We start from the raw sequence: 27,910 nt of genomic DNA on the forward strand, positions 1-27,910 counted from the left end.
TGAAAGATTTTTCACTAATCCTATAATCCCTTTCCCATTTATAGATCCATCCACATCAAAATAAACTTTAATAGTATAACTGACAAATATTAAGAGCAAAAAAACCCCAAGGCTTTCTTTTATAGCACTGTAGCACTTTCTAATGTTGTTTTCTTGGAACAGAATTAATTCTTCTTTTTAACAGAATCAATTCTTAAAAATATTGCTTGAAATAGCAGGAAAATGGGTGGTGGGTAAACTCTGATGCTAGGCTAACCAGTTTAAATTTAAATAAAACAGCCACATCTATATATTATCATGTCCAGGGTAAATATGTCAACAATTTGTGTACATTCATTTGTGATTAGCAAATAATGAGGCCACCAGCAATTAAACTAAGTTCTACTCAAACAGGTGAATCTCATTTTCTCTCTTAGAAAAATATTACATAATAATCTAAATAAGAATTTTGCTTACCCTTTGATCACCACCTTCTCTTCGAGGATCAAGTTTTTTTGCAAAGTGTCTCAGATTATCATAGTTATGGAAATTACAGAGAGAAACAAGATCCTGTAAATAAAGAGAACAGGTGTAAGAAACTGGCTATTCATTGGCCATTGCTTTTTCACATTTTAACAAATCACACTAAGATTGCCCAACTTAACTACTATCTCATGGAAAACACCACTGCATGTTATAAAGCAGCCTGATGAATCAAGAAGAGAACTGAAATCAGAATGAGAAGACAGGGACATAAATTTTGAGCACACTGCTTACAAGCATGACCCTAGGACTCAACCATCAAATTGTTTAACTTTCATTTCCTATAAAATGGGCCATATGAAAGAACTATTCTATCAAATAACCGTAAAGCACCACAAAAATATTAATCAATATTCTGGTTATAATCTATAAGCAATCCAACATCATCCTCTAGCTTTTGTAAATTATAAGAAACTGAAAAATAAATCAGAATTTTAATTGAGAAAGTTTGCAGAAAAATTATGGTACACAATATAGAGTCTATGAAGCAGTAAATGTACATAAAACCAGAAGCTGAAATATTAGCAAATTTGGATAACATAAAATACTGTGCTAATCAACAGTAATAACAATTTTATTTTGCAGGGCTAATGTCCTCAAAAAACAGACTTTTCAAGGTAGTTTATGGATAAAGATATTCAAATAGGAAGATTAATGATGATATAATAAACTATAATATTTCTTAATTGGCTTTAAATTTAAACCTTTCCAAGTTTAATAATTTTAGTTGAGCTTTTGGAAACTGAAAACTATTTAAAACCATGACAATTAAAACATCAACTTCAAACATAATTTTCTGTGGGAATGAATATAAGGGAACTGTCTGAAGGAAGCAATTTGAAGTTCCTCTATGAGTACTTCCACAGCTATCCCAGTAACTGGCAGATACGCAGGCAGAATGGCAACAAGCAAAAAAACTACCGAAATGACTTAAAAAAAAAAAAAGAATCACTGGATGGTTCCACGTATATGATCATTATCATACAATATCCACTCATGATAAAAACCTTCAACAAAGTAGGTTTAGAGGGAATATACCTCAACACAATAAAGACCATATATGATGTTACCCACAGCTAACATCATACCTCATAGGGAAAAAAACTTGAAAGCTTTTCCCTTAAGATCAAGAACAAGATGTCTACTCTCACCACTTGTATTCAACACAGTATTGGAAGTCCTAACCAAAGCAATCAGACAATAAAAGAAACAGAAAGCATCCAAACTGATAACAAAGAAGTAAAACTTTCACTATTTGCAGATGAAATGATACTCTAGAAAACCCTAAAGACTCCACCAAAAAACTACTAGAACTGATAAATGAATTCAGTAAAGTCACAGGATACAAAATCAATATACAGAAATCCAATGCTATTGGATTATTAGTTTTACACACTAATAATGAAACCACAGAAAGTAAGAAAGAAATCCCATTTATAATTAATTGCACCAAAAATAATAAAATACCTAGGAATAAACTTAACCAAAGAGGAAAGACCTGTACTCTGAACTCTAAAATGCTAACGAAAATGACACAAAGCAATGGAAAAGACATTCCATGCTCATGGAATGGAAGAACAAATATTGTTAAGATGTCTACACTACTCAAAGCAATCTACAGATTTAATGTAATTCTATCAAAATACCAAAAGCATTTTTCATAGAACTAGAACAAACATGCCTGAAATTTGCATAAAACCCACAAAAGACTCTACATAGCCAAAGCAATCTTAAAAAAGAACAAAACCAAGGTATCACAATTCCAGACTTCAAGTTATATTACGAAGCCATAATAAAACAGCATGGTGCAGGCACAAAAACAGACACAGATATCAATGAAACAGAACAAAACATCCGGAATTAAACCCATAATTATATGGTCAACTAATCTTTGACAAAGTAGGAAAGAATATGCAATGGTTTAAAAAGACAGACTCTTCAATGAGTGGTGTTAGGGAAACTAGACAACTACATGCAAAATAATGAAAGTGGACCATTTTCTTACACCATACACAAAAATCAACTCAAAATGGATTAAGGAACTACAGCCAACTTCTTTCTAGGTATGTCTCCTGAAGCAAAGAAAACAAAAGCAAAAATAAAGTATTGGGACTACATCAAAATAAAGTTTCTGCACAGCAAAGGAAACAATCAACCAAACTAAAAACAACCTAATGAAAGGGAGAAGATACCTCAAAATTACCTATTAAAATAAAGGGTTAGTATCTAAAATATGTAAGGAACTGATACAACTGAACACCCAAAAATCAAATTATCTGATTACCAAATGGACAGAAGACATGAACAGACATTTCTCCAAAGACATGCAGATGGCCAACAGACACATGAAAAGATGCTCAACATCACTCATCGCCAGGGTAATGCAAATCAAAACCACAATGAGGTAGTACTTCACACTTCTCAGAATGGCTAAAATCAGAAACTAAAGAAACAAGTGTTGGTGAGGATGTGGAGAAAAAGGAACCTTTGTGCACTGTTGACTGGCATGTAAACTGGCGCAGCCACTATGGAAAACAGTATGACGTGTCCTTAAAAAGTCTAAAAAAAATGTTAAGAAAGAACTATCCTATATCCAGTAATCTCTCTATTTGCCATTTATCCCCAAAATACGAAAACACTAATTTGAAGGGATATATGCACCCCTATGTTTACTGGAGCATTATTTACAATCGCCAAACTATGGAAAGAGCCCAAGTGCCGCTGACGGATACATGGAATAAAGAAGTGATGTGTACATACATACACAATGGAATATTATTCAGCCGTAAAGAAGAATGAAATCTTTCCATTTGGCTATAACATGGATGGATCCAGAGTATAATACTGAGTGAAGTAAGCCAGTCAGAGAAAGAAAAATAGCATATGATTTCACTTGTTTGTAGAACTTAAGAAATAAAACAAATAAAGAGGGGGAAAAAAAAGAGATAAACTAAAAATGGACTCAACTATAGAGAACTGCTAGTTACCAGAGAGGTGGGTAGGGAGATGGGTGAAATAGGTGAAGGGGATTAAGACTGCACTTATCATGATGAACAATGGATCATGTACAGAATTACTGAATCACTATATTGTACACCTGAAACTCATATATATCATCATGTATTAACTATATTGCAATCAAAAATTTAAAAAATGGAATCACTGGATGTTCCACTTATATGACCATTATTTTCATTACGAAAATTTGCTTACATGACAGAAATGAATTCCCTTAACACTGTTGCCCATCTTGTCCAGAGGAGGAGACCAGCACATCATGCCCATGACATTGGGCACAACTAAAAGAATGCCCCCAGCAACTCCGGATTTTGCAGGAAGACCAACCTGAAAATAATTTGAAGAGAAAGATATTCATGTTAACATTTTTTTAAAAAGGGAGGGTACGTCCAACAATAAGGGAATTGGCTTAAAAATTTTGGTTTACATACACACAGAATTCTAACATTACAAATGTTGTGGAAAAGTATCTTTCAACATGTATATAAGGAATAAATGAGAAAACACTATTAGAGCTGAAATATATTTGAATATAAAAAATTTGAAAAGATATACTCTAAGGATTAAAGTCCATTACATCATAAATTGTGGGGCTATGCATGTTTTTATTTTAGTCTCTTGGCCTATTATTTTTTAATTCTATAATAAATATGAATTCAAGTATAAAAAGTTACTTTGAAAAAGATATTCTATGACTAGAGAACAATGAAAAATTATAGCTTCTTAAAAGATTCTCTGTAGGGGTGGCTCAGTCATTAGCATCTGCCTTCCGCTCAGGTCATGACCCCAGGGTCCTAGGATCAAGCCCCACATTGGGCTCTGCTGGAGGGAGCCTACTTCTCCCTCTCCCACTGCTTGTGTTCCCTCTCTACCCCCTGCTTGCATTCCTTCTCTTGCTAGGTCTCTCTGTCAAATAAATAAAATCTTTAAAAATTTTAAAAAACTGAAAAAAAAGAAAGATTCTCTGATATACTGTCAGAGAACTGTCTGAGGAAGACAAGTAAGATGGTAATTTAAACTAATCCTCTTCAAAACTTTTAAGTTTGCATTCTATACTTGACAGTAACTATGATAAAAGACAATATTAATATCATCAGGGCAGTATGCACTAATGGCTTACTAACATTCTGATATTGAGTATCTATTGCTAGAACTAATCTTGCATAAAACCTAAGGAAAAAAAAAAAATCACCTGAATGGGATATACCAATTTACCAGGAATGCAAGATACAAAGAACAATGGTATGGATAAAATAAACAAAATCTAGACTGTGAGGAACTGTACAGGATAAGTGACCCAGTTTTTTCAACTAAAAACAAGAAAAAAGAAAGGCCAAGGGGGAGAACACAGATTTTAGAAATAACAATAAAGGGAGATACAACCAATCACAGTGTATGCCCCTTATTTGCAACCCAAGTCAAACTAGAAAATAATTTATAAGACAATCCAGATCAGGTGAACATTAAATATTTTGATGCTATTAAAAGACTAAGTTGTTTTTATCTTTTTATGATGTAATAATGCTGCTATGGTTTTTTAAAAAACGTCCTTATCATTTAGAATTACATATTAAACTACAGCAAGAGTATGAAATAAAGATAAACAATATTGGTCATGCATTGATAATTACTGAAGTTGAGTAGTACATAACACATTAAATGCATTTCTCCATTTTTCTGTTTAAAAAATTTCAAGTGAAATTTTTTTAGGGCATTATGTCTTCACATAAGCATGAGTAAGAAAGTCTATAGATTTCACAAGTGTACACAAATGTCACAAGGGCACAACAGAGCTTTATGCAGTATATTTTTGTTAAATATACTTCAAGTGCTTTAAAATATCTACGACAATAACCAAAGATGTTAAACATCACAATTATGTGCACCTTCTGAACATAAGGAGTTCTTGAGTGTATGTAATCACCATAATGCTAAATATTAAGAAAAAGCAAAGAAAGTCTATACTAACCGTGCACATTGGAATGCCTTAAAAGTAGAAGTCATGCGGTTCTATAAATTAAACTTCAAGTACTCAAGAATATCTGGTAGACTGCTTAACTCTTTTCCTTACCAAGTCTGTAACAAATTAACCTTGAAAACAAGTCTCTCTTGTTTTTTGTTCAGCTTTAGAACCAAAGTTCAAACTGTATTTTTAAAAGAACTAGTCCAGACTAGTTTCTTGCAGTAGAAAACTGAGATCAAACAATTACTTACATGGAAAGCAAACTGCCCTGAGAAATCATACATGCCACAGGAGTGCATCAAACTCAGCGTATTCCGAACTGCTTCAGGGCTCAGTACTCTCTCCCCAGTAATCGGACAGAAACCTCCGTTAGCCAGCGTTGCAGCCATCACACTGGCTGATTCACAAGTTACTTCAATGGAGCATAACTAAAAGGAAGAAAAAACTGTCTGAAAATCTAAATTCACACTATTTTTTGTACTGCAGTTGACTTCTAAGGTAATCTGTTTCATCTGGTATTTTATACAGATCTGAAATCTTTCTTCTAAGGGAATTATTTTAATATAACTTAATATCATTCCAAAGATTTTAATTTGAACAAAGTTCAAGCCCCTTTAAGGTTTATCCCAATTTGCCCAGTTACATAGTCTTCTAACAGCAAAACTAGGATAGGAAGAGCCAGCCCCTAAGCACTAACATTTGTAACTGCCCAAATGATATTAAAAGTTGTTTAAATATTAATACTTTCTAACAATTGTTTTTAAATCAAAAGAAAAAGGAGCCATGATATATTTTTAAGATAAAGCAACATACACGAGTAGTATGATAGAAAGCACCTACATGAGAAATTACCACTCAAGGAAAAAATGCTAAAATGCCTGACATTTCACTATGGCAAAGTTCAGCATCCCTTTATAGCTATATGTAAAAAATTAAGGGAAGAAAACTCTAAGATGGCTCTAGCCTGGATATTCTGTGTGCCTAAATCAAAACGCTACCTTTTAAGTCACTTATCAATATTCAAATATTTCTTTGATACTGATTATGGGTGCTGGATAAATTATAATCAATAAAAAAAGGCAAAGTCTAGGTGCAGTATAGTTTAGAATTTTCACATTTAAATACAGTCAAAATAATGGAAACAGTTTATCATAACAAACCCAAATTTACCCGTAAAATGTAAACAATAAAAATATGCTCCATTTTATTTTTCCTTTATAGTAACTAAAACTGTGGGTGAAGGGGAGCAAGCAGAAGAGAAGATAGGAAGAGGGAACAGGAGGAAAAGACTAGGTTCTCAAAGTGTAAGCTTTCCTTATCCATAGTTCAAGATTCTACAAGAGGCACAAAGGGGTTTGGGAGAGCAAGAGGAAAACTAGCTACAGTGCATTAGGAAACTGACGGGGAGCCACTTTTTGCCTGACTTTTACTTTTATTTGTATTAAAATCTCTTCCCTATTTCTTCAAAACTAGAAAACCTAATTACTATACGACCCAGACAGCAAAGACTTAGAGCAGATTTAATCATGAAACTTTCTAAAATAAGTAAGATTTAAATTCCAATGATCATTTCCCAATTTATACTTGGTATTAATTGGAATTTTGTTTGTCATAAAATGATACACTACTAATTTTACAAATCCCAATCTGAAAGTGCTTTCCTGATACCCTGATGGATGTTCAATTACATGTAGCCCTTCTCCAAAAAAGTAAGGCTTCTATGGTCTTCTCTTAATTTTTGCCCAGAAGTACAGACATTTCACAGTAGATTAGTAGCACCTAGGCTGTAATAGCCAAAGTAAAGTATGTATACCAAAGGAAAAGAAGCATTAATGTATGGAAGAAATTCATACGGGCTAGGGCAAAAAATAGGGCTACTGGGTATAAGTAAATATGATACTATATATAATACCTTTTGGATTCAAAGGAATTTCACACATATCATCTCATATTATCTTCAATGTAATGCAGAAAGTTAGGGTAAACATGTGCTATACATAATAAAACAAGGTCTAAGTAACTGAAATTAGGTCACATGTTTAAAAAGTGGCCAGATTAGACCTTGATTTTATATTGATAGTCTGGATTCTCGATTCACAACTCTTTACATTATAGCAGGTGACAAACTGCCATCAAAATCTACTTCATTATCAATCTTCCTTATATATTCTTGAAGATGACCACTAATTCTAAATTCAAGCACATCTTGTACAGACAGATAAATGTAAGGTTAACTAGAAATCAATGGAAAGTAATTTGTTACTATGTAGCTTGATATGATAACCCATCGGAGGCTCCAATGTTACTGTATCTGTAGGAATGAAATGAACTGAAAACACAGGGAGAAAAGAGAGCTGTCCTGGAAGGTTATTTAAAACCAAGTTCTATAACCACAGATTATATGTGTGGCCCACCTCTCTCACGAATGCGGAGAGCTACTTTAACTAAGAAAAAAACCCATCATATGACACTGCAAAAATGAATTAAACCAACCAAGAAACTGCCTCTTCAAGATGCTGAATATAAACCCTCTGATAAACAAATAAATTCTCCAAAATTGAAAAGCTAAGAAGTCAGCTTAGTTTAAATAAGGACAAGTGAATTTCTAGAGTTATACATCATTTTTGACACTTCTTAAATATAGTGTTTTTACAGAAAAAAACTCCCTCTTACATTCTGAGGCATGATATTTTAGGAGAAAAAGACATGAAATTATCTTTTACGAAGGCTTTTTTGGGAAGGTCAATGGTAAATGTATTCTATCTTAACCTGAAGCCATGATTCTGCAAAGTGTGATACACCTATTTATATACACAATTCATACAGTAAAGTATATTACCTGGAAATAGAAGTCTAATATACCAACCATGTCTGTGCCTTCTGGAAAACACTGAAAAAACAGAAGGGCAATTAAAGACAAGAATATATGCACATAACTAAAAGACACATAAAGATTAAATTTAAAATGTACACAAATGTTTCACCTTGAGAAAACAGCACATAATTTATAAACAGTATAAATATGAAATAATGAAGAACAATAAAATAAAACTACATCATATACAGATTTCTAAATACTATAAACTGATTCATAATTCATAAACTAAGTTACTGGACCACTCTTAAAATTTAAGAATCAAATTTAATCAACAATAGTCTGGCATTACACTTTGGAAAAATAGGCTAATCCTCAAGCAAAAGTTGCATTAATAAAACTAGTCAAATACTTGAATACTGCCGATTTTAAAACAATTTAATATTATTACCATTTTGACACCATTAACCTCAAGAGTGTTTTGTAAAAATTTCTGCACTTAAATAGCAATAGGTAGTTGCTTATAAGTTGTTGCTGAGTTCTTAGCATACATCCCAATGTATTTTACTAAATAAAATAATTTGAAATAGAAACAAAAATTCAAAAACCTTTTTTTCTTTTAGGTAATATCCTATTGCAAAGTTTCGATCTCCACTTTCTCTTTCAGACTGAAACCTAGGAAGAAAAGAAAATTACTCTATTTAGAAAATTTCTCTACTTATTTCGTATAGGAGTATGATTGTTCTGTAGTTTAATTTATATAGCAAGAGTAAAGACTGCTAGGTTCCAGTCCCAGTTCTGTCAAATAGGCTAGCTATGTGTCTTGAGGAAGTCATTTAAGCGACAATTCTTGTAGCCTTAACTTCCTCAGCTGTAAAAGGACTGAAGTGAGGTACGCCCTTTCTAATCTCCATATTTTGTGAATAAAGAAGCTAATTTTAAAATTATCAAATATTCCACCATTAAAAAATATACTAAAAAGTTGCAGAATCTTCTGGATCCTCAAAAAGTATAATAATCAATTCCAACTGAGGGAATGAATGGACATTTCACTGAGAGAGGGACAAATGAAATGGGCCTTTCAGCATTTGTTGGATTAACAGATTTCAGGGGGAAGCCTAGGCAGTGGCAAATTCCATGTAGCACAAAGGCAAAACGTTTAAAAGACAGAATTTCACTGAAGAATGGCACATATTCTGATGTATCTGGGAAATAGGGTTCATGGAAAAGAGTGGAGAAACATCGAACTAATAAAGGAGACTAGAACCACATTATCAAGACCGATAAATGCTTAAAATGGCTCCTGTCAACAAAATGAAAGCTTAAAGGCTTCCAATCAAATTACCTAGGAAGATCTACACTTTGGAAGGGTAACTCTAACATCAGTTTGGGAAAAGGGAAAAAAAGAGGACTGACGTTATTAGGAGACTGGAGTGTTAAGAGCCACTGAAAGCCTGAACTTAGGTAGTGGTGATAGGAATGGAAGGAGAGGAGCGATCAAACATGAGAGCAGTTCAGCAAATCTTCCAACCTGATGGGAAAGAGGAGAAACAGGGGGAATGAAGTCTGGTACAGAAGTCTAGATTTCTAATGCAGTCTACTGAAAGGATCATGATATCAACTGATGGGAGAAAAGAGCAGTTTGAGAAGAAAAAGAATGAGTTTTAATTTTAGACAGATTTAATTTGCAGTACATTTGAGAAATCAACCTCCAAGTTTCCAGAAGGCTGCTGACAAGAGGAAACATGGGTGACACACTTTGTATTATCAATCATGGAGGTGGGGGTGGCAGTCCCCTCTAACTACACGTTTTAATGTTTCTGTGGTCAGAAAAACAATGCCGAATGTGGAAAAGCTCTGGAAAATAAACTTGTCAACCTGCCATGCCTTTAAAAAAAATCAGCACAGTGCAGTAACTACTCAGCAATGACTACTCTGCCCAGCACTGGCTCTGTTCAACAAACACTAAATCAAGTGCCTATTATCTGCCAGGTAACAGGAATACAAAAGTGAACCGGAAGATATTCTATCCAGGTCTAACGGAGATCAGAATCTAACAGCAGTGATGGGACAGAGAGACAAAGAGTAAGCTCAATTAATTATGGTAATATGAGACCACAGGAGAGAGCTGAGATGCGATTCACAAAAAACTTCTGGGAAAAGATATTTAAGCAGATGAATAAAAGTTGGTACAGCAGAAAATTTTTGCCTCCTGAAACATGTAGTACAAAGTATCACCTAGTTAGCAGTCATGACAAAACTGTGTCAGCTTTATCTAACCACAGGAAACAACAGACCTATTCAAAATGGAAAATATCCACTATAGCCCATGGGCCAGATGTAGCCTGCTGCCTATTTTCATAAATAAAGTTTCTTGGAACACCACCTCATATTGTCTATAGCTACTTTCTTACCAAAACAGTAGAAATGAGTAGTTGAAACAGAGTCTCTATGGCCCATAAGTCTGAAATATTTACTATCTGGTCCTTCACAGAGAAAGTTAGTTAATTCCTACTTGGTAAAAAAAGTGATTGGCACTCCTCAAAGAAAACCATTTAATAAAATTTCATGAAGCAAGGGTTTAGGGCAGGGGGATCTCTTCCATTTCAATAAAGCAAAAGAGACAAAAATGCCTTGCATGAACCTTAATTAATTCCTGGGGAAAAAAGGCTATAACAGGCATTTAGGGGACAGTTGGGGACATTTACCTATTGAAGATATTTTTAAATTAATGTTAGTGACCTTAAATTTGTTGATGGTGTTGTGATTATGTAGGAGACTGTCCTTATTCTTAGAATACACACGTTGAGTTATTTAAGGGTGAAATGTTGTTCTATTATTTCAGGAAAATAATCCCATCATAATCATGTATATTTACATACATGTACACATAGAGAGAGATACACATCTTTTTAAATACTATTTAAAGAAAGAGGTTGAGGAAAAGCAAACGAGACAAAATATTAATCAGAAAATATCCAGATATTCATTGTTTATTCTTTCAATTTTTCTGTAGACTGGCCAATTTCAAAATTTAAAACTTGGGGTCAAAGTCAAGTTAGCCAGGCAGAGAAACTGAGAGAGGTAAGACCGGGGCACCTGGGTGGCTCACAGTTAAGTGTCCAACTCTTACTTTCTGCTCAGTCATAACCTCAGGGCCATGGGAACTGACCCCAAGATGGGTTCCTCGTTCAGCCCAGAGTCAGTTTGTCCCTCTCCCTCTGCTCCCCTGCCCCCACCCCAGCTCAGACATGCTCTCTTGCTCTCAAAATGAGTAAATAAATAAATTCTTTAAAAAGAGAGAGAGACATAAAACATGTATCACAGGCAAAAAAAAAAAAGTAACTATCAGCAATTTTTTTAAAAGATTTTATTTGTCAGAGAGAGAGAGAATACACAAGCAGGAGGAGTGGCAGGCAGAGAGAGAAGAAGGCTCCCTGCTGAGCAAGGACCAGAGTGTGGGACTCAATCCCAGGACCCTGCAATCTTGACCTGAGCCGAAGGAGCCACCCAGGTATCCCTAATTACCAGTAATTTAAGGTACAGTTGGGTTCCCTTCTAACTCTATAATTACCCACAAGAAGTTTATCAAAACTGTTGAAAGCATTTATTTACTCCCTGAAGTAAACCCTAGGACCAACTCGAAGTATACTGTGTATTACAACAGGGAGAGGGGTGGGAAAAGGAGGGAGAGAAGTGGGACAAGACAGCATTTAAAATAGAATTCTATAATCTAGTTACGTTTGTTAATTTAAAGAGGCCTGGCCTGTTATAAAAAACTTAAACCACAAATCAGACTCACGTTGCATTACTGAATCCAACATATTCATTGCCAGCCATCTTATTCAAAAACTGCATCACCTATAAACCGAAATTAGAAAGTGCTAGTCAAAAAACAAATACATAAGGAATATAAATATAGCACAAAAACTGAATTCCATATTGCACTTACATAGTCAAATTTTTCAGCATTATTCACTCCTTGCTGCAAAGAAATGAGACATAAATGTTAATATCGGCATCACCCCACAGTTAAGTTTTAAGTGAATATAGTACCAAAATTTCAAACTGCTATCATTATGATTAATATACTGTGCATTAGTACTTTTAACACTAGGAAATACTCTAAAATAATTTAATATTTACATAAACTTTCTACATATTCTTTTATTAACACCAATATGTTGAGAATGGATCTGAATTACGAAGGGAATGCTTTATTTTAAGTATATCTTTACCCAACCAAAAGTTACAGAATTTTAGTTACCCCAAGTTCCCTTAACTTTCAGGACAACACACAATATTCTAGAATGTATGTTATTTAATTTCATATTTTAAAAAAACTTAAAATAAAGTTTCACCCTTAGAAAAGAATTGAGTATTTATAAATTATGGTTTTCAATTTAGAACGATCTACTTATATTTTTAAAATAATCTTAAACCAGTATTAGAGTTAGAAAAATGAGTTATGTTGCAAAACTAACTAAACTTTTATAATCCTAGTATATGCAAACATTCTGAATACATTCTGCTAGTGTAAAGAAAGCACTACCTTTCACATCTCAAATGTTTTAACAATACTTGAACTAAGAAAACATATTCCATAGTCTCTAAGAAAATTAGCTACATTTGAATTTAGCATTATGCCAATTCAGAGCATGGAAGATGTATTGTTTCGTCACTGCTATTTCTGGTATGTCAGCTACTGCAATGTCAATTGGAAAAACCTATGTAACGTAGATCAGTTCAAGTAGCCAAATGGTTTCATTTTACCTCGGCGAAGTTTACAAAGCAGTAAGATGTAGATCTGAAATCAAACGTATTAATTGGTGATGTGCACCCAAAAGAAACAATACATCTCTAATTTTCAAAACAGGTTTAAAATAATTTGACAACTAAAAATTTTTAAACAAATTTTTTAACTTTACCCTCAAAAATTCTAAAACATTACACTTTCAAATTTTATCATGAGGGGGAAAATCTGTACCACAGAATTATTTAACTGAATATAGCCAGGTTCATTCTCCACTTTACAAGTGGACTAGGATGTGGCTGATAATCCATGAAACCTTACAAATCAACTTATTTAAGAAAGGATGTCAATCACATATACAATCAGTAGCTGAAAAGAACACACTATATTTCATCAAAATTAGGCATTAGCAAAGCTTAAACAAGGTAAGGATAATTTAGCTACAGCCATATTGTAATCACTATCTATGTATTTTCTCTAAAGTGCCTTTTGACATATTTTAAGTTTTCTTTCCTTATAATACACCAGAATTCAAAATGTAGAAATGTAAGTCCAAAGGTGTTCAATGAAAAATAATTAAAAGAAGAAATTACCAACTTCATTGAACTGTTGCAGTTGTCAAAATATTCCATAGATCCTAATGCTGTAAAATATGTAACAACATTTAAACCACAAAAACCTTTTTAACCTTTGAGAAAGCACAAAAAAACCAAAAAAACAAAACAAACAAAAAAAAAAAAACACAACTCTTTTGGAAAATGATGTCAGCATTTGCATTGGGATTTTACATGGGTAATTACCATTATACAATTAATCAATGTAAAATAGACAGGTTATACTGAACTTTCATTCTCTGACCTAAACTGTCCCTACAAAACAAATACAAATTTGCTTTATTTAGCTGTCATGTTTAATAAAAAGAACAGAAAAAAAAACCTTTCAACTCTAGACTATGGTCACATGCTTGGTGTACTTTGCAGCTTACTAAATTAAAGCACAACTGAGTTTTGCTTCTATGCTGTTTTTAAAAAACAAGTGGTATTTACAAACGTCAATCGTTATATAACATTTTGGATAAGCTATTTGAAATGTCCTAGGCAGATTATATAAATAAGTAAAATAAAGTATCTCACTGATTTTTGTTGACCCAAGAAAGTCTCTCCCCAAAACTTCCCCCATTTAAATGTAAAAGCACTTGATTAATGTTTGTTCTTACTATCTACCCTGAAAACAGTATTTAATTTAAGTCAAGAAAATATATTTGCCCCTGTATCTCTCAGGAGGATTCGGTGTATCTCAGGGATATATTTCATTACAAAATGTTAATTTCTAAAAACAAACAAACAAAAAAAACTGTATAAAGTTTATTTGCAAAGATGTGAAAGAAAAAGCACACATAAAAAATAAACTAGAGTAAAACCCCAAAAGCAAAAATGTAAACTGTAAAAACAAAATCCATCATCATTATCTAGTAGTGGGGTACAGAGGGTAGGAATAAGAGATGTTATGAAAATTAGAAGCCAGGAATGGGTACCTGGGGGCTGGTTATATTATCATGTTTATTTTGTATATGTTTGAAATTTTTCACAAAAATTTGAAGAAAAAAATGCTTATTTGTTAATAATGTCCCATCTTAATTTACAGCTGTTACTTTCTACAGCTAAAATTAAGAAATTAAATATTCCTATTTAAAATTTTCCAGATGTATGAGTTGAGAAATCTTGCTGACAACAGAGGAGTAGATTGAAATAGGGAAGGTTTTGTTATAGCAATACCACTAGGCTCTTTACATATAAAAATCAACCCATGGGGCGCCTGGGTGGCTCAGTGGGTTAAGCCGCTGCCTTAGGCTCAGGTCATGATCTCAGGGTCCTGGGATCGAGTCCCGCATCAGGCTCTCTGCTTGGCAGGGAGCCTGCTTCCCTCTCTCTATTTCTCTCTGCCTGCCTCTCCATCAACTTGTGATCTCTCTCTGTCAAATAAATAAATAAAATCTTAAAAAAAAAAAAAAAAGTCAACCCATCCTTTAAACTTATACTTCATGCTCTCACTAACAACTTGATCAGATCCTCTGTCCATTTTGTTGAAACCAAAGACCTAGGAACAACCTCGTATACAAAGGGTTGTTCCACTCTTTGCAATGATTCATATCCTCAATACCACTGACTCTAATATTTCAAAATGTTCTTTTTTGTTGGTGCCCAAGAGGTTTTTACAACCTAAAGCAGTGCACTATAGTAAAATTTGGGATGCATGAGAAGTATGCCTTCTTATGAAAACTGGAAGGAAATATCTGGACCAAAGGCAGACTAATTTTAAGAAAGACACATATGAAAACTGAAATTTGGAAACTGATAGTCTTAAAACTATTAATGCCCCTTTATCTCTTGAAAAAAAAATTCCCATAACAGGAATACGCTTAGACCAGTTTTAAGTCACTCTACAACCATTATTAGATATGCTATTTTAATTCTAGAAAAAGTTATAGTGATACACAGTAAGTACATTAGGAAAACTAAAAAAAATAATAATAATAAATTGGAGAAAATACATTCACCAAATGAAAATTTTTTTTTTCTTTTGGTGTGTGTGAGAAAGTGTTTTTATTAAAGGAAGGGGACAGTCCTCATGGGCAGAAGGAGCTGCACTGTAACTGTAAGGAGGGACTGACAATATACATTTAAATTGTGTCCATGGGTAGAGATAAAGAAGTCTCTAAAGGGATTTTCATATGTTAAAAAAGACTTACAGGAACCTGGAGATCAAAGGATTTTTAAAAAGCAAACCAAGTTTTGTTTGAAAACAGTAGTAATCTGTTCCAGAGACTAGAAAAGTATACAAACTAGTTTCTCTGTAAACATACCTACACTAACTTAAGGAATTTCCATTTCATTAAAGAAAACGTTATGAATGAAAATGTGATAAACAGGCACAGAGTTTTAAACACTGGCTGTTAAAAGAATTAATATAACCATGGTGGAGTGGTTTTATAGCCTGTTTTTATAACAAACATACTCCTGAATTCAATTATGAATTATACATTAAGACACAGGTGAAAATATTACTGTTAACAGGGATATACGTTAATAAATTTAATATAAAAATGATTCATTTGAAGTCCATGCATTAATCAGTTATTTTGTAAGTATATCACTTGATTTCATTCATAAAGTATGGAGGTGTAAAAGCCAATGGAAAATTAGCAATCGCAAAGGAAAGAGGCATAAAAGAGGCAAAAAGAAGTAACTGAAAATGATTTTACAGAATACTCTTAGTTTAATCTTACCACAGAAAATGCTTTACAGCTAAATAATACTTGAGGAGTCACAGTAGATATTACAGGTAAAAAATAATATTCTAAATCTAGTATTATCTAAATTAACCCTAAATATAAAAAGTTCTGTTGGCAATAAATTATTTGCCTTTCATTAAAAAAAACCTCAAACAATTCAATCTGATATAAACCTGGAGTGAATAAAATAACACAATAAAATCACCAAATCCAAGGCATCACCCTGAGCCACCTTAAAAGTGTGGCTCACAAGCACATCCAAAAGGTTGCTGCTAACATAACCAAACTGAGTACTACATACATACTAACTAAATTCATCCTATTTTCATGGAGAATGATTGAATTGTCTTTTAAAAAGAAAAAAAAAATCTGTTTTTTTAAATTTAAAAATATTTCTGATTTTTTTTTTTAAAAATCAGGCTTCTTTAAATGACAAAAACTGGAAAATACCACCAGAATAAGGAGAGACATAAACACAGAAGAGAATGTAACTTACGCGTTACCTTTATATACAAAAGCAGAATTACGGCGATTCTCTTCCAGTCTGTTGTCCTCTTTTCCCACCCCAGCCCTCAAGTTACCTGAAGATCTTAACTTTCAAACTAAATCTAGGTGAAGTTTTTACCATTGCAAAGAAAAAAATCACATACATATACTGCTATTTCATCCAGAGTTAACTGTGCTCCTTTCAAATTTATTTTTACTCTTCCTTTTAAACAAAGCAACCGTATTACCATCATCAGATAAAACAAACTGCATCAGAAAGTGTTCCTTTAAACTTAGTAGTTACCGCAAAGAAATAAAAGGTATTAATTTTATAGTCGTTTAAATTATGTGCATTTTAAGTACAAAATGACATTTGGTTTTTTTGAAGGTATTTACCTATATAAGCTTTGTTTAAAATTTTAAATATTGGAGTTTTCCTATAAGTTTAGTAGTTAAGAATTTATGCAACAGGTTCCTTCTGTCCAAATCCTCCTCTTTTCCACAATCTGCTAATCCTTTTGAACATTTGCTCTGCCTCTTCCCCCATTTCCTGAGGATCATCTCCAATCCTACAAGGAAAAAATATCAATACTACAAAATTAAGAAATAAAGAGTCTTACTAAAGACTCTACTTAATTTTTGGGGTGGGGTGGGAGAAGACTAACACGAGGAGAAGGTTTTAATAGCACCACATGAAGTTTGAAAAAAAAAACAAAAACCATCCTTACCATCATCAACTACAAGAGCTAAAAAATAAAATTCACATCTAGTAGCCATGGTAAAATATCCACGCTTTGGATACTCAAATGCAAGCTCCCGAGAAATCATTAGTTCCTTACAGATAGCAGGTACTGAATAATGTCCAAAGAATGACCGTATTACACCCACTAAAAATCAGATGTGAATTTTAAGCCAATAAATCATCTTTTGAGCCAGTTAAAATTAAGAAAATAAAATTCCTGCTTTTTGGACAATATAACCATGCTAGGTAGAGACAAAGATGTCATCAAGAGAAGCAGCAAACACCCACATTAAATATGGCAGAGTGAACTGTAATGAAGTGCAAACAAACGAGATTTAGCTCAGGCCTGGCTCTGCTGCTGTCAATCCCTTTCTAGTCTCCGTTTCCTCGCTGCATAAAGTAAGTAGGCTAAACCTGAAGACCCTTTCAGCTACGGTTTTGTTACCTCAGTTTCGATTACCAATTCATAAATATGTGAGCATACGACCTTCACAGATCACATACAGATTTTTAGAGGAGTTTTGAATTCTTTAGAAAAAAAAAAAAAAAACAGTCTAAAGAAGTATTACATTCTAGGACAGTCAGTTTTACAGAGGGCGATGAAGCTTACCCCTCCAAGACCTAGATGAACTTCATTAAAGAAAGAGAAAGAAACTTGTGAAACACTTCTAAAAACAAAACAAACATTCCAAGAAAGTGACCTTAAATATGAACTATATCCCAAAGCTGCATTTTCAACTTTGCCAGTAAATTAAAAATGTTTACATATTTAAAATCACTGATCCAATTTATAAATACAAGATGACTCAGTTAAACTTTTGCACTGTTGGACACTGAACCACATTTATGTTGTGTATATGAGTTTTTTTCACTGTTTCATATTAATGTGGCTCAATGTGACTTTTACGGCTCATGACGGCACATGGGAAGTGAAACGGAGGAAGTGATGCTGTGATGTGACCAGACATGCACTTACATGCAGCATTTCAGCATAGTATATGAAACCCATGAATCATTAAACAAAAGATGTTTAAATGCATGCAGTTAAGGAAAGCTTCCTTTAATCATTTATACATGCCCTTTCCTGAAAATATTACTGGTGTGCTATGTTACTCTTTCTCCAATATAAGAGTTCTTCAACTTGGACTCACAGATCAGGTTCGAAGGGTCTGTAAACTCCTTAGTTGATATAAAATCATCATTAAGTGAACATTTTTCTGGGAAGACCCAAAAAAGGTTCAGAACCATTCTAGTGGTTTTTCTCATCAAGCAAGCACTAATACGTAGGTTGTGTTATTGTAACTTTCTTTACTTCTCATTTGTTACTTGTTCAAATCTAAACAATTATTAATGAGATTTTCTCTCATCACAGTGTTCACTGAATTTCATTGTAAGGACCCATTTATACTTGTGTCCATCTCACACTACAAGGTAAGGAAACTACCTGAAGGAAGGACTGTGGCTAGCACAGATTTGTATTAAAATTTTCTACAATAAACAAATATTCTTTCACCTCAAACTGACGACTTTTATCTTAGGTAAAACAGTTATGTATAGCTAAATATTATAATGGGAAAAATAAAAATTTTCATAGTCTTCTAAATGAATTACATTAAAGAATAATCCTTGGCTATAATACCTACCTCACTAGAGTCACAAGGATTAAGTGGACCAATGCTTATAAAGTATTTGTCCTAAAATAACAACTAAACATACATAATTCTTATGACAGTAGTCTTCTATTTGAAAGCCTTTTCTCATGAACATATAAAATTTATTAAAAAGGATTTCCAGTATAGAAATTAGGTATATTTTTATTAATTCGGCCAAAGGCCCCAATATTCCTTACGTAACCAGGGTATCCCATCCTCACTAATGCATCTACAAAGCCATGTTGCTATGTCTTTTTATGCTTGGAAGAGATAAACACAGATTCACTGAAGAAAGTATACAAGTGTTCCAAACATAAATGAGATTTATTGGAATATAAATGAAATTTATAATTAGAAATTAAAAATCTAAATAGTATCACGCACTCAAATCATTTTCAAATACTTATTCCAAACAACATTAGAGCTTCCAATTATTAAGGCAAACCAGACACTAAAACAATCAAAACATACAATGTAAAACAATACATAAGAAAAATAATATAACTTAATAATTGGAATAAGTCTTACTTATTTTAGTTATGATAATAAGCAAAACAAATGAAAGAAGTTCAAATGAAAATCATGAATGTAGCTCCTGAGAGTAGTAGGACTTCGGAATATTCAAGGGTAAATGTACTTTGTCTTAACAAAGTACCAAAACATTTGTTCCTACATATGCTGATGACAAACAGTTAACAGTAAAACGCTTTTAACTGTGTTTACATCTGTTTATTTTCCAAGAGCCAAAAGGAAAGGGAAGAAAAAAATATCAAAACTTTAAGAAGAAAAACCTCTGTGCCTATTGTTCAGCAGAGACTTCTTTTTGAATTTTTGCCAGATCTTCAGGTCAAGGGTAACTGAGTAACTCAACAGTGAGTCATCTGTTTTTTAATTTCGTCCTTGAGACTGTATTATTTATTTTTAAATAAATAAGAATTTTAGCTTTATACCATAAGATTTTTAAAAAAACTTTTCATAGTTCTACATAAATAATCCAAGATTCATCTTTATGCCTTAGTTATTTTTAAAAACTTACTAGGTTAAAAGGAATTGTCAACATTTTACCTTTATTAATGAAGTCACAACAATTGCACCAGCATTTACCATAGGATTGTGTGGCTTATCTGTAAAATATAAAAACAACAGCATCATTTCAAATACTTGATATCATTTTCCATGATGCATAGGTATTTCCTGCGAATATATATCTATTTTCCTTATGTAAGATATCGTTAGTCTTTTTTTTTGGCAGGGGAAAGAGAGGGTGAAAGAATGCATTTAAGTCATTTACTTATCAAACCAATAATATATTTCTATAATAATCATATAGGAAAACAAAGATTCCTATGTATTGAAAGACAATGAATAGCAGTACAAAAGCACATCAAAATTTCCTAACTCTACGATTTACTAGCTATTTGAATGTGGGCAAGTAATTGAACTTCGCTGTGCCTCAGTTTTCCCACCGTATGTTGGGAGTAATAAAGAACATCAACACCTCAGTGAGTCATCATTTCTGAATGAAGCAAAACACATGAAATGCTTAACTGTAAATGGCACACCCTTATGCACTCAAATAATATTGTTAAAAAATAACCTTGAAAGCAGCACCTCTAGTATGAAACCACTTTTGCTTTTTAAAATGCCTTATTTGGGGGACACCGGGGTGGCTCAGTTGGTTAAGCATCTGCCCTCGGCTCAGGTCACGATCCTGGGGTCAGGGATTTAGCCTCGCACTGGGCTCTCTGCTGGGCTGCTTCACCTTCTTTTTCTGTCTACCGCCTGCTTACCTGTGCTCTTGCCATCAAATAAATAAAATCTTTTTAAAAAATTGCTTTATTTTTGTTTTTATGAATACTCATATACATATGCAGAAAAAGAAAACACAAACACTATAAAGGGATATACCTATGATAAAAATATTATATGAGATTTAAATGATATTCTCTACTTTTCTATATTTCCTGACAATAAAGATGTATTTATCTTAAAAATACTTAAAATTTAAGTTCATCCAAAATCCTATCTCTTTTAATTCTTAGAACAAATAGAATTTCAAGCCTCAACTGATTACCCTGTCATTCATGGCATGGCACAAATGCCAAATATTAATGCCTGAGGATATTGACAACATTTATCTGAAAGCACAATTCCTAATTTATCTATCTGTGGTAGTGATTTGTTTTGGGGGGAACAAATTCATATCTAACTTGATAATTCAACAGAATTCACTAACTACATAATTATTATTCTTCTTAAATTTTAAGCAAGTTGCCTTCTGTAAAAGTAATCTATAACTAAATAACTCTGAGCTCTGGAGAACAGCCTGGCAGTTCTTCAAGAATTAAACAGTTTCCATATGACTAAGCAATTCCATTCCCAGGTATATAACCGAAAAATAGAAAATAAATAAATACATGCACATGAAAATTTGCAAACCAATGCTCACAGCAGCATTATATGTAATAGTCAAAAGGCGAAAAACAATTTAAATGTCCTGTCAACTGATGAATGTCTAAACACAATGTGATTATTTTTATTGTGGTATTATTACCCATACAATGCAATGTTATTCAACAATTTTTTTCTAATTCTATTAATCATTGTCTTGTTTTATAAATCATAAATAGGAGAGTATCGGGTTTTTTTGTTTTTTATTATTATTTTGTTATTATTTTATTAACATAAAATGTATTATTTGCCCCAGGGGTACAGTTTGTGAATCGTCAGGCTCACACACTTCTCAGCACTCACCATAGCACATACGCTCTTCAATGCATTTTTTTAAAAAGCAAAGTACAGATGCAATCTACCACGAGAGCACTTTAATACACTAAGTACAACAGGCCAGTCATAAAAGACCAAATATCATATGATTCCATTTATATAAAATATCCAGAACAGGCAAATCATCTTTTTCTTTAAGAGAGTGAGTCAGCAAGCCGGGGGTTGGGAGGGAGAGAAAGAATCTTAAGCACACCGGACTGGATCTCAGACCCTGCGATCACGATCATGACCTGAGCAGAAAAAGTCATGACAGAGCCACCCAGGCACCCCCGAGCAAGCTAATCTATAGAGACAGAAAATAGATTACTAGTTGCCAGGGGCGGGAGAGAAATGGATGCTCACTGCTAATAGGTACAGGGTATCATTTTGGGCAAAAGTGTCCCAGAATGGATTGTGGTAATGGCTGTACAACCCTATTAATACACTAAAAGCCACTGAACTCTACACTCTAAATGGGTGAATTATATGGCATGAGAAGTATCTCCCAGTAACACCGTTAAATTTTTTTTATTTTAAACAAATACAGACAGAATATTAGGTGATTGACAGTTTACCAGTTTACCCTCAATGTAAGATCAACAGTGTGATTTAGCAGCTATGGTTTAAACACTGTACATTTTGGGTTACTCATGATGATGATTGGCTCCAAATGTTAAAATTTAGTATAATATCAGAGTACTTACAATCAAGAGTTCACCTATCCCAAATCCCACTAAGAAAAGTCTGCCTTCTCTAGGTCACACAAAATGAGAGCAACTACTGTCAAAGAAAAGTACTACGTGGCAAGAGGGAGCCAAGAAACAAAAAATTTCCAGTATTATTCACCTGGAAAAAAAAAAAAAAGATACAGACAGAAAACAATACAGAGATCAGCCTGTGCTACATTAGTTTATATTTATGTTTGTGTAGCTGTTTCTGTGTCTGCCCTTTCATGGTCTTGATATTATCATGTTCAGGCTCTAGAGCCTTTAGGAGGCAGCTAATGTGTATATTCCAATGGTAACACATAAATGTGTGCATTTAATATTATCTAAATTATAAATATTCTGCAAATATCACATCAGCTACATTTAAGATGACCTTTCAAAGAACATTAAACCATTTCATGGCATGACGCTGCAATTTTCAGATGTAAGCAACTGCTCTCTCTGCCTTTGGCTCAAAAGCCAGACACCTCAATGTTTGGAAATATACCAGATACTATAATATAACACCAGCTTTATTGCAGTCTAAAACCTCAGTCTAAAACCCATGACTATAAAATCTACTTGCTTCCTGCTCCACTCTAGGTAGGAGGGGAGAATTGAAAGGTTAAGCTAATTAATAAAATCTACCATCTGAAGTAATGACAAAAATTAGCTTGGTATAATGACAAAATGGACAAGGGCAACATACGAAAGTTAGGAGCACTTTTAACTAGAATGCACAAAACTGTTTAATTTTAGCAAGTATTTATTCTCCAAAGTGACTAAACATGCATTATATTACACTAGCAAAAGTTCTCCAATTGCTAAGCATACGAACCTTAAGAGATGTGGATCATTACTGAGGTTAAGTCAAAGGTTGCTAATGTACATACTAAAGAACTAAAATGTATTCATTTCAGTTTGATACGAATATTTACATTTTAAGTATTATACTAGAATTTTAAAGGGCAATATAAAAATTAAAGTATATTCTACATGAAGTTTAATCCTGCAGTGCCCACTTACCCAACCACCCAAACTTTGTTCTTCCTATATAAAATTCAGTCCTGTCTTCCTCATGTAAACTAGTTCGACACTTTTCTTTCTCAAATCTTTCACAATATAAACCAACATATATATTTTGGCTTCTGTCAATTACACACCTGTAAGATAACAGTTTGTATTTTGTCTGCACGTATTAGATAGATGTCTAACTGCTGCCATATCCGTTAGTATTAGCCTCGTAAGTTACTCAAAGAACCAACATCCATTTACCCTGCACAAGCTGTTAACAGAGTGGAAGAAGGCTATGTAAGTATTTGTTAATTAATCTAATTTCTACTGTAAGATAGAAAAAGACTTCACTAGGTGACAGCTGTTTCCAAAAAGTGATTATGTTCGGGCGCCTGGGTGGCTCAGAGGGTTAAAGCATCTGCCTTCGGCTCAGGTCATGATCCAGGGTCCTTGGATCGAGTCCCACATCGGGCTCCTTGTTGGGGAGCCTGCTTCCTCCTCTCTCTCTCTCTGCCTGCCTCTCTGCCTGCTTGTGATCTCTCTCTGTCGAATTAAAAAAAAAAAAAAAAGTGATTATGTCCATCAAGTAACCTACTTCTTGACAGAAAGTCTCAGACCAACTCTCCACTATAGGACTAAAATGTTTTTATGCTGTAAGAACACTGTATAACTACTGATGTTAAGAGTACTGTATTTTTTTATTATATTCACATTAATCTTAACTTACCACAATCTTACAAAGTTAGAAGAATATTAACACACATATTTTTTAAAATTTTATAATGCTAGATGCACAGACATGTATGAAGTGTATAGTTTCATCATAAATCTACCCTTGAAGTTTTAGGTATGAAGAAGATGGACAGATTGTTTTTATCTGGGGCTAGTTTAAAACCAAAACTTTAGAGCAAAGAATCTATGCAGAAGCGGCACAGTGAGGCCTTCATTTTCCCATTACTTCTGAGACTCCTGGACCGGCTTGGAAGAAAATCAAAGACTATCAAGGTAAAACCTCTTGTTAAACTTCATATTTCAATTATAAACCAGTGCTAAATCCCTAAGTTTTTATGATTTTCTTCTTATAGATTACTGTGTCAGTAAATTATAATTTCTAAACTCAAAGCTACAGAGCAAAAAAAAGTATTACTTGTAATGTTCATTTATTCCATGCCCATTTTATTACTTTGTTGTTTTTCAAATATTTCTTCACATTTGAATTCCTGTATTTGTTCATTTCTATTCTTTTTTTTGTTTTTTAAATATTTATTTATTTATTTGACAGATCACAAGTAGGCAGAGGCAGGAAGAGAGAGAGGAGGAAGCAGGTTCCCTGCTGAGCAGAGAGCCTGATGTGGGGCTCGATCCCAGGACCCTGAGATCATGACCTGAGCCAAAGGCAGAGGCTTTAACCCACTGAGCCACCCAGGTGCCCCCATTTCTATTCTTTAAATACCTCTCTCAAAGCCAATCACAATTCACCGGAACCACCTAGGTTATTCTATTTTGGCTTACATGGAAAAATATTAATTTTTCCTATAAAATGCTCTATCTTGATAGAACAAAAATACTAGTTATTCCCATATTAAATCTGGATGTCAATGGACTTAATAAATAAGGTTCCTCCGCATATGATGACCTTATTGAAATTGTTGGTTTATGATAATGTCCATAAAATCAACAGCAGCATCAGGACACAAAGACTATGGTAAACTAAGTAAGAAAATATAATTGCTCTCAAAACAAACAGAGATGCACAAGAAAATATCATATTTTTTCTTTTAACTTTTATTTATTTTAGAGAAAAAGATCACAGTGCAGAGGGGCAGAGGACAAGCAGAGAGAAATCTCAAGCAGACTCCCTGCTGACCTCGGAGCCCCACTATGGGCTCAATCCCAAGCCCTTGAGATCATGACCTCAACAGAAATCAAGAGTCAGATGCTTTACTGGGTGACGCACACCCAAGCACCCCAAGAAAATACCATTTTTATAACTTCATTAAAAAAAAATAACAAGTATAAGGCACATTTCATTTTTATCCAGCACAAACAAAAATTGCAAAAGTGTATTTGTCACAACCATTATTGCAACCATTAAACTCCTTCACTCTTTCTTTGATTCTATCTTCACTCATCACGAATGAGCAACACAGTATATGTCAGAAAGACTGAAATATAGAAACCAATATATAGATTGGTGTTTAGAATTAAAACTTCTATCAGAAAACCACAAGCAACCAAACATAAAAAAGGTCTATCAGGGGTGCCTGGGAGGCTCAGTTGGGTAAACATCTGCCTTTGGTTCTGGTCAAGATCTCAGGTACCGGGACTGAGTTCCATGTGGGGCTCCCCGTGCAGTGGGGAGTCAGCTTCTCCCTCTCCCTCTCCCCCCACTCATGCTCTCCTTCTCTCTCTCACTAAATAAAATCTTTAAAAATAAATAAATAAAATAAAACCTCTATTAGATCAAAAGTACTCCCATTTTCCTCCCCCTTTGCTTTTAAATTCCTATTAATTGGTAAGATTTGTTAGTTTTCCAACTATTTAACATGTTTCTTTCAAATATTAAATGTTATGTAAAAGAAAAAGCAAAGATATTCATTATTATAACCACAGCCACTATAAAAACTTGTTATGCTGGAAGTTTCCAAATATATATGAAATACAAAAGTAGAAAGAATAGAATAAACATCCATGTAGGCATCTAAGTTAGCCTCAATAATTACCAACATACAGTAAAAATTCATGCGCAGCACTCCCAACTATACTCACTGAATTATTTTACAGCAAATCCCAGACACTGAGATTTTATTACAAGATACTCTCCTATATGTGGTTAGGAGTGAAACAAAAATCTTACTCCCTGCCCCATCTTCTCTCTAGTCCTAAAAAATACTTATACATTTTTAAAAGTAGGTGATTAAACAAACTATGTCTATGGGTTCAACGGAAATTCAATGAGAAATGAAATAAAGTACAAATGTTTTTAATTTTCTTCAAAAATATTAAAAAATAACTTCTTTTTTTCTGAAATTTTATTTATTTCTTTGTCAGAGAGAGAGAGAGCGCACAAGCAGGGCAGGTGGCAGGCAGAAGGAAAAACGGGGAGCCCAATGTGGCACTCACATGACCTGAACCGAATGCAGACACTCAACCGACTCACCACCCGTGCATCCCAACTTCTTAGATTTAAATAGGAAAAAGCGGTATTTCTTTTTCGAACTTTTATATTATTCTTACCATCTTCATTTAAAAACAGTTTGTTGAATCTTAATCCACTTGGCTCTTTTCCGACATATCGATGAACATATTCTGTTCCAAGATCATTAACAGCAATGGCATATTTCAAAGGTTTTACACAGGACTGAAGACAAAATGGAACTTTGGTATCTCCAATAGAATGCCTATTTAAAAGTAGATTTAAAAAATAATTAAAATCAACTGGAAAAATATTTGAATAACTGGAGTTATTTTTACATTTTAATTTTAAATTATAAAGGTTTTCCCATAATTTTACCACAAGTTTACTTGGATATTAAAGAATAAATATAAATTTTTTAAATACTGCAAAAAAAGGGCAAAAGCTTAAAAGTACACAGGTAATAATATGGTTCAGAATTAGATAATAAATAAGTAACGTGAAAATTTTCCTCTGAGGCCAAAAGGGTTTGGTCCTCCTTACTCCTACCAGTATTCAAGCATATAAAATGAACTAACCCTTTTAGAAATCAGTCACCACTTCTTCACTCATAGGTTTAATCATGGCTACATAGTGGTGGTTAGTTTTAAATAGGGCTCAGTTTGAATCTCACTCTATTCTCTGAGACCTTGTCCATAAACACCTTAGCCTGTGAACCATATCTACTCACAATTCCAGCCGCGTTAAAATAAACAGCACCAAGCTTTGTAAGCTGTATTAGAGCTGGCATTAATGGCATTATTATTACCACGTACCCAAACAATAGAACAAAAAGAAAGCTTTATATGTTTCCAAACTGGGATGTAAATGAGGTATAAAATAGGTATAAAAATGGAAAAACTGACTGACTCTATTATAATGTAAGGGCGGAGATCTTTCTTTTATTTACTGGGATCCCAGGTGCCCTGAACTATGCCCCAACACAAACCAGTCAATCATTCATTCAGGGTGAAACTCATTCACAGTGAAACTGGACACTACTAA

At 33.6% G+C, this 27,910-nt stretch overlaps 1 protein-coding gene across 6 annotated transcripts in view; it reads right to left on the reverse strand.

Moving 5' to 3' along the window:
• GLS (glutaminase) overlaps window positions 1-27,910 on the reverse strand; it is a 79,542-nt gene that overhangs the window by 28,786 nt on the left and 22,846 nt on the right. For 3 of the 6 annotated variants that reach the window (XM_059168564.1, XM_059168565.1, XM_059168567.1), the window contains exons 6-14: window positions 26,968-27,131; window positions 20,309-20,367; window positions 12,271-12,303; window positions 12,121-12,179; window positions 8,927-8,993; window positions 8,343-8,393; window positions 5,755-5,931; window positions 3,736-3,867; window positions 457-549 (exon numbers count right to left, since the gene is read on the reverse strand). In XM_059168564.1, the coding sequence (XP_059024547.1) occupies window positions 457-549; window positions 3,736-3,867; window positions 5,755-5,931; window positions 8,343-8,393; window positions 8,927-8,993; window positions 12,121-12,179; window positions 12,271-12,303; window positions 20,309-20,367; window positions 26,968-27,131 (835 nt within the window). Of the gene's footprint in view, window positions 1-456; window positions 550-3,735; window positions 3,868-5,754; window positions 5,932-8,342; window positions 8,394-8,926; window positions 8,994-12,120; window positions 12,180-12,270; window positions 12,304-13,091; window positions 13,126-13,664; window positions 13,715-17,245; window positions 17,398-20,308; window positions 20,368-26,967; window positions 27,132-27,910 lie in introns of those variants that run through there. The other 3 variants (XM_059168570.1, XM_059168568.1, XM_059168569.1) reach the window with 3 other exon arrangements.

The sequence above is a fragment of the Mustela lutreola genome, chromosome 3 (assembly GCF_030435805.1).
Source record: "Mustela lutreola isolate mMusLut2 chromosome 3, mMusLut2.pri, whole genome shotgun sequence".
Classification (NCBI taxonomy): Eukaryota; Metazoa; Chordata; class Mammalia; order Carnivora; family Mustelidae; genus Mustela; species Mustela lutreola.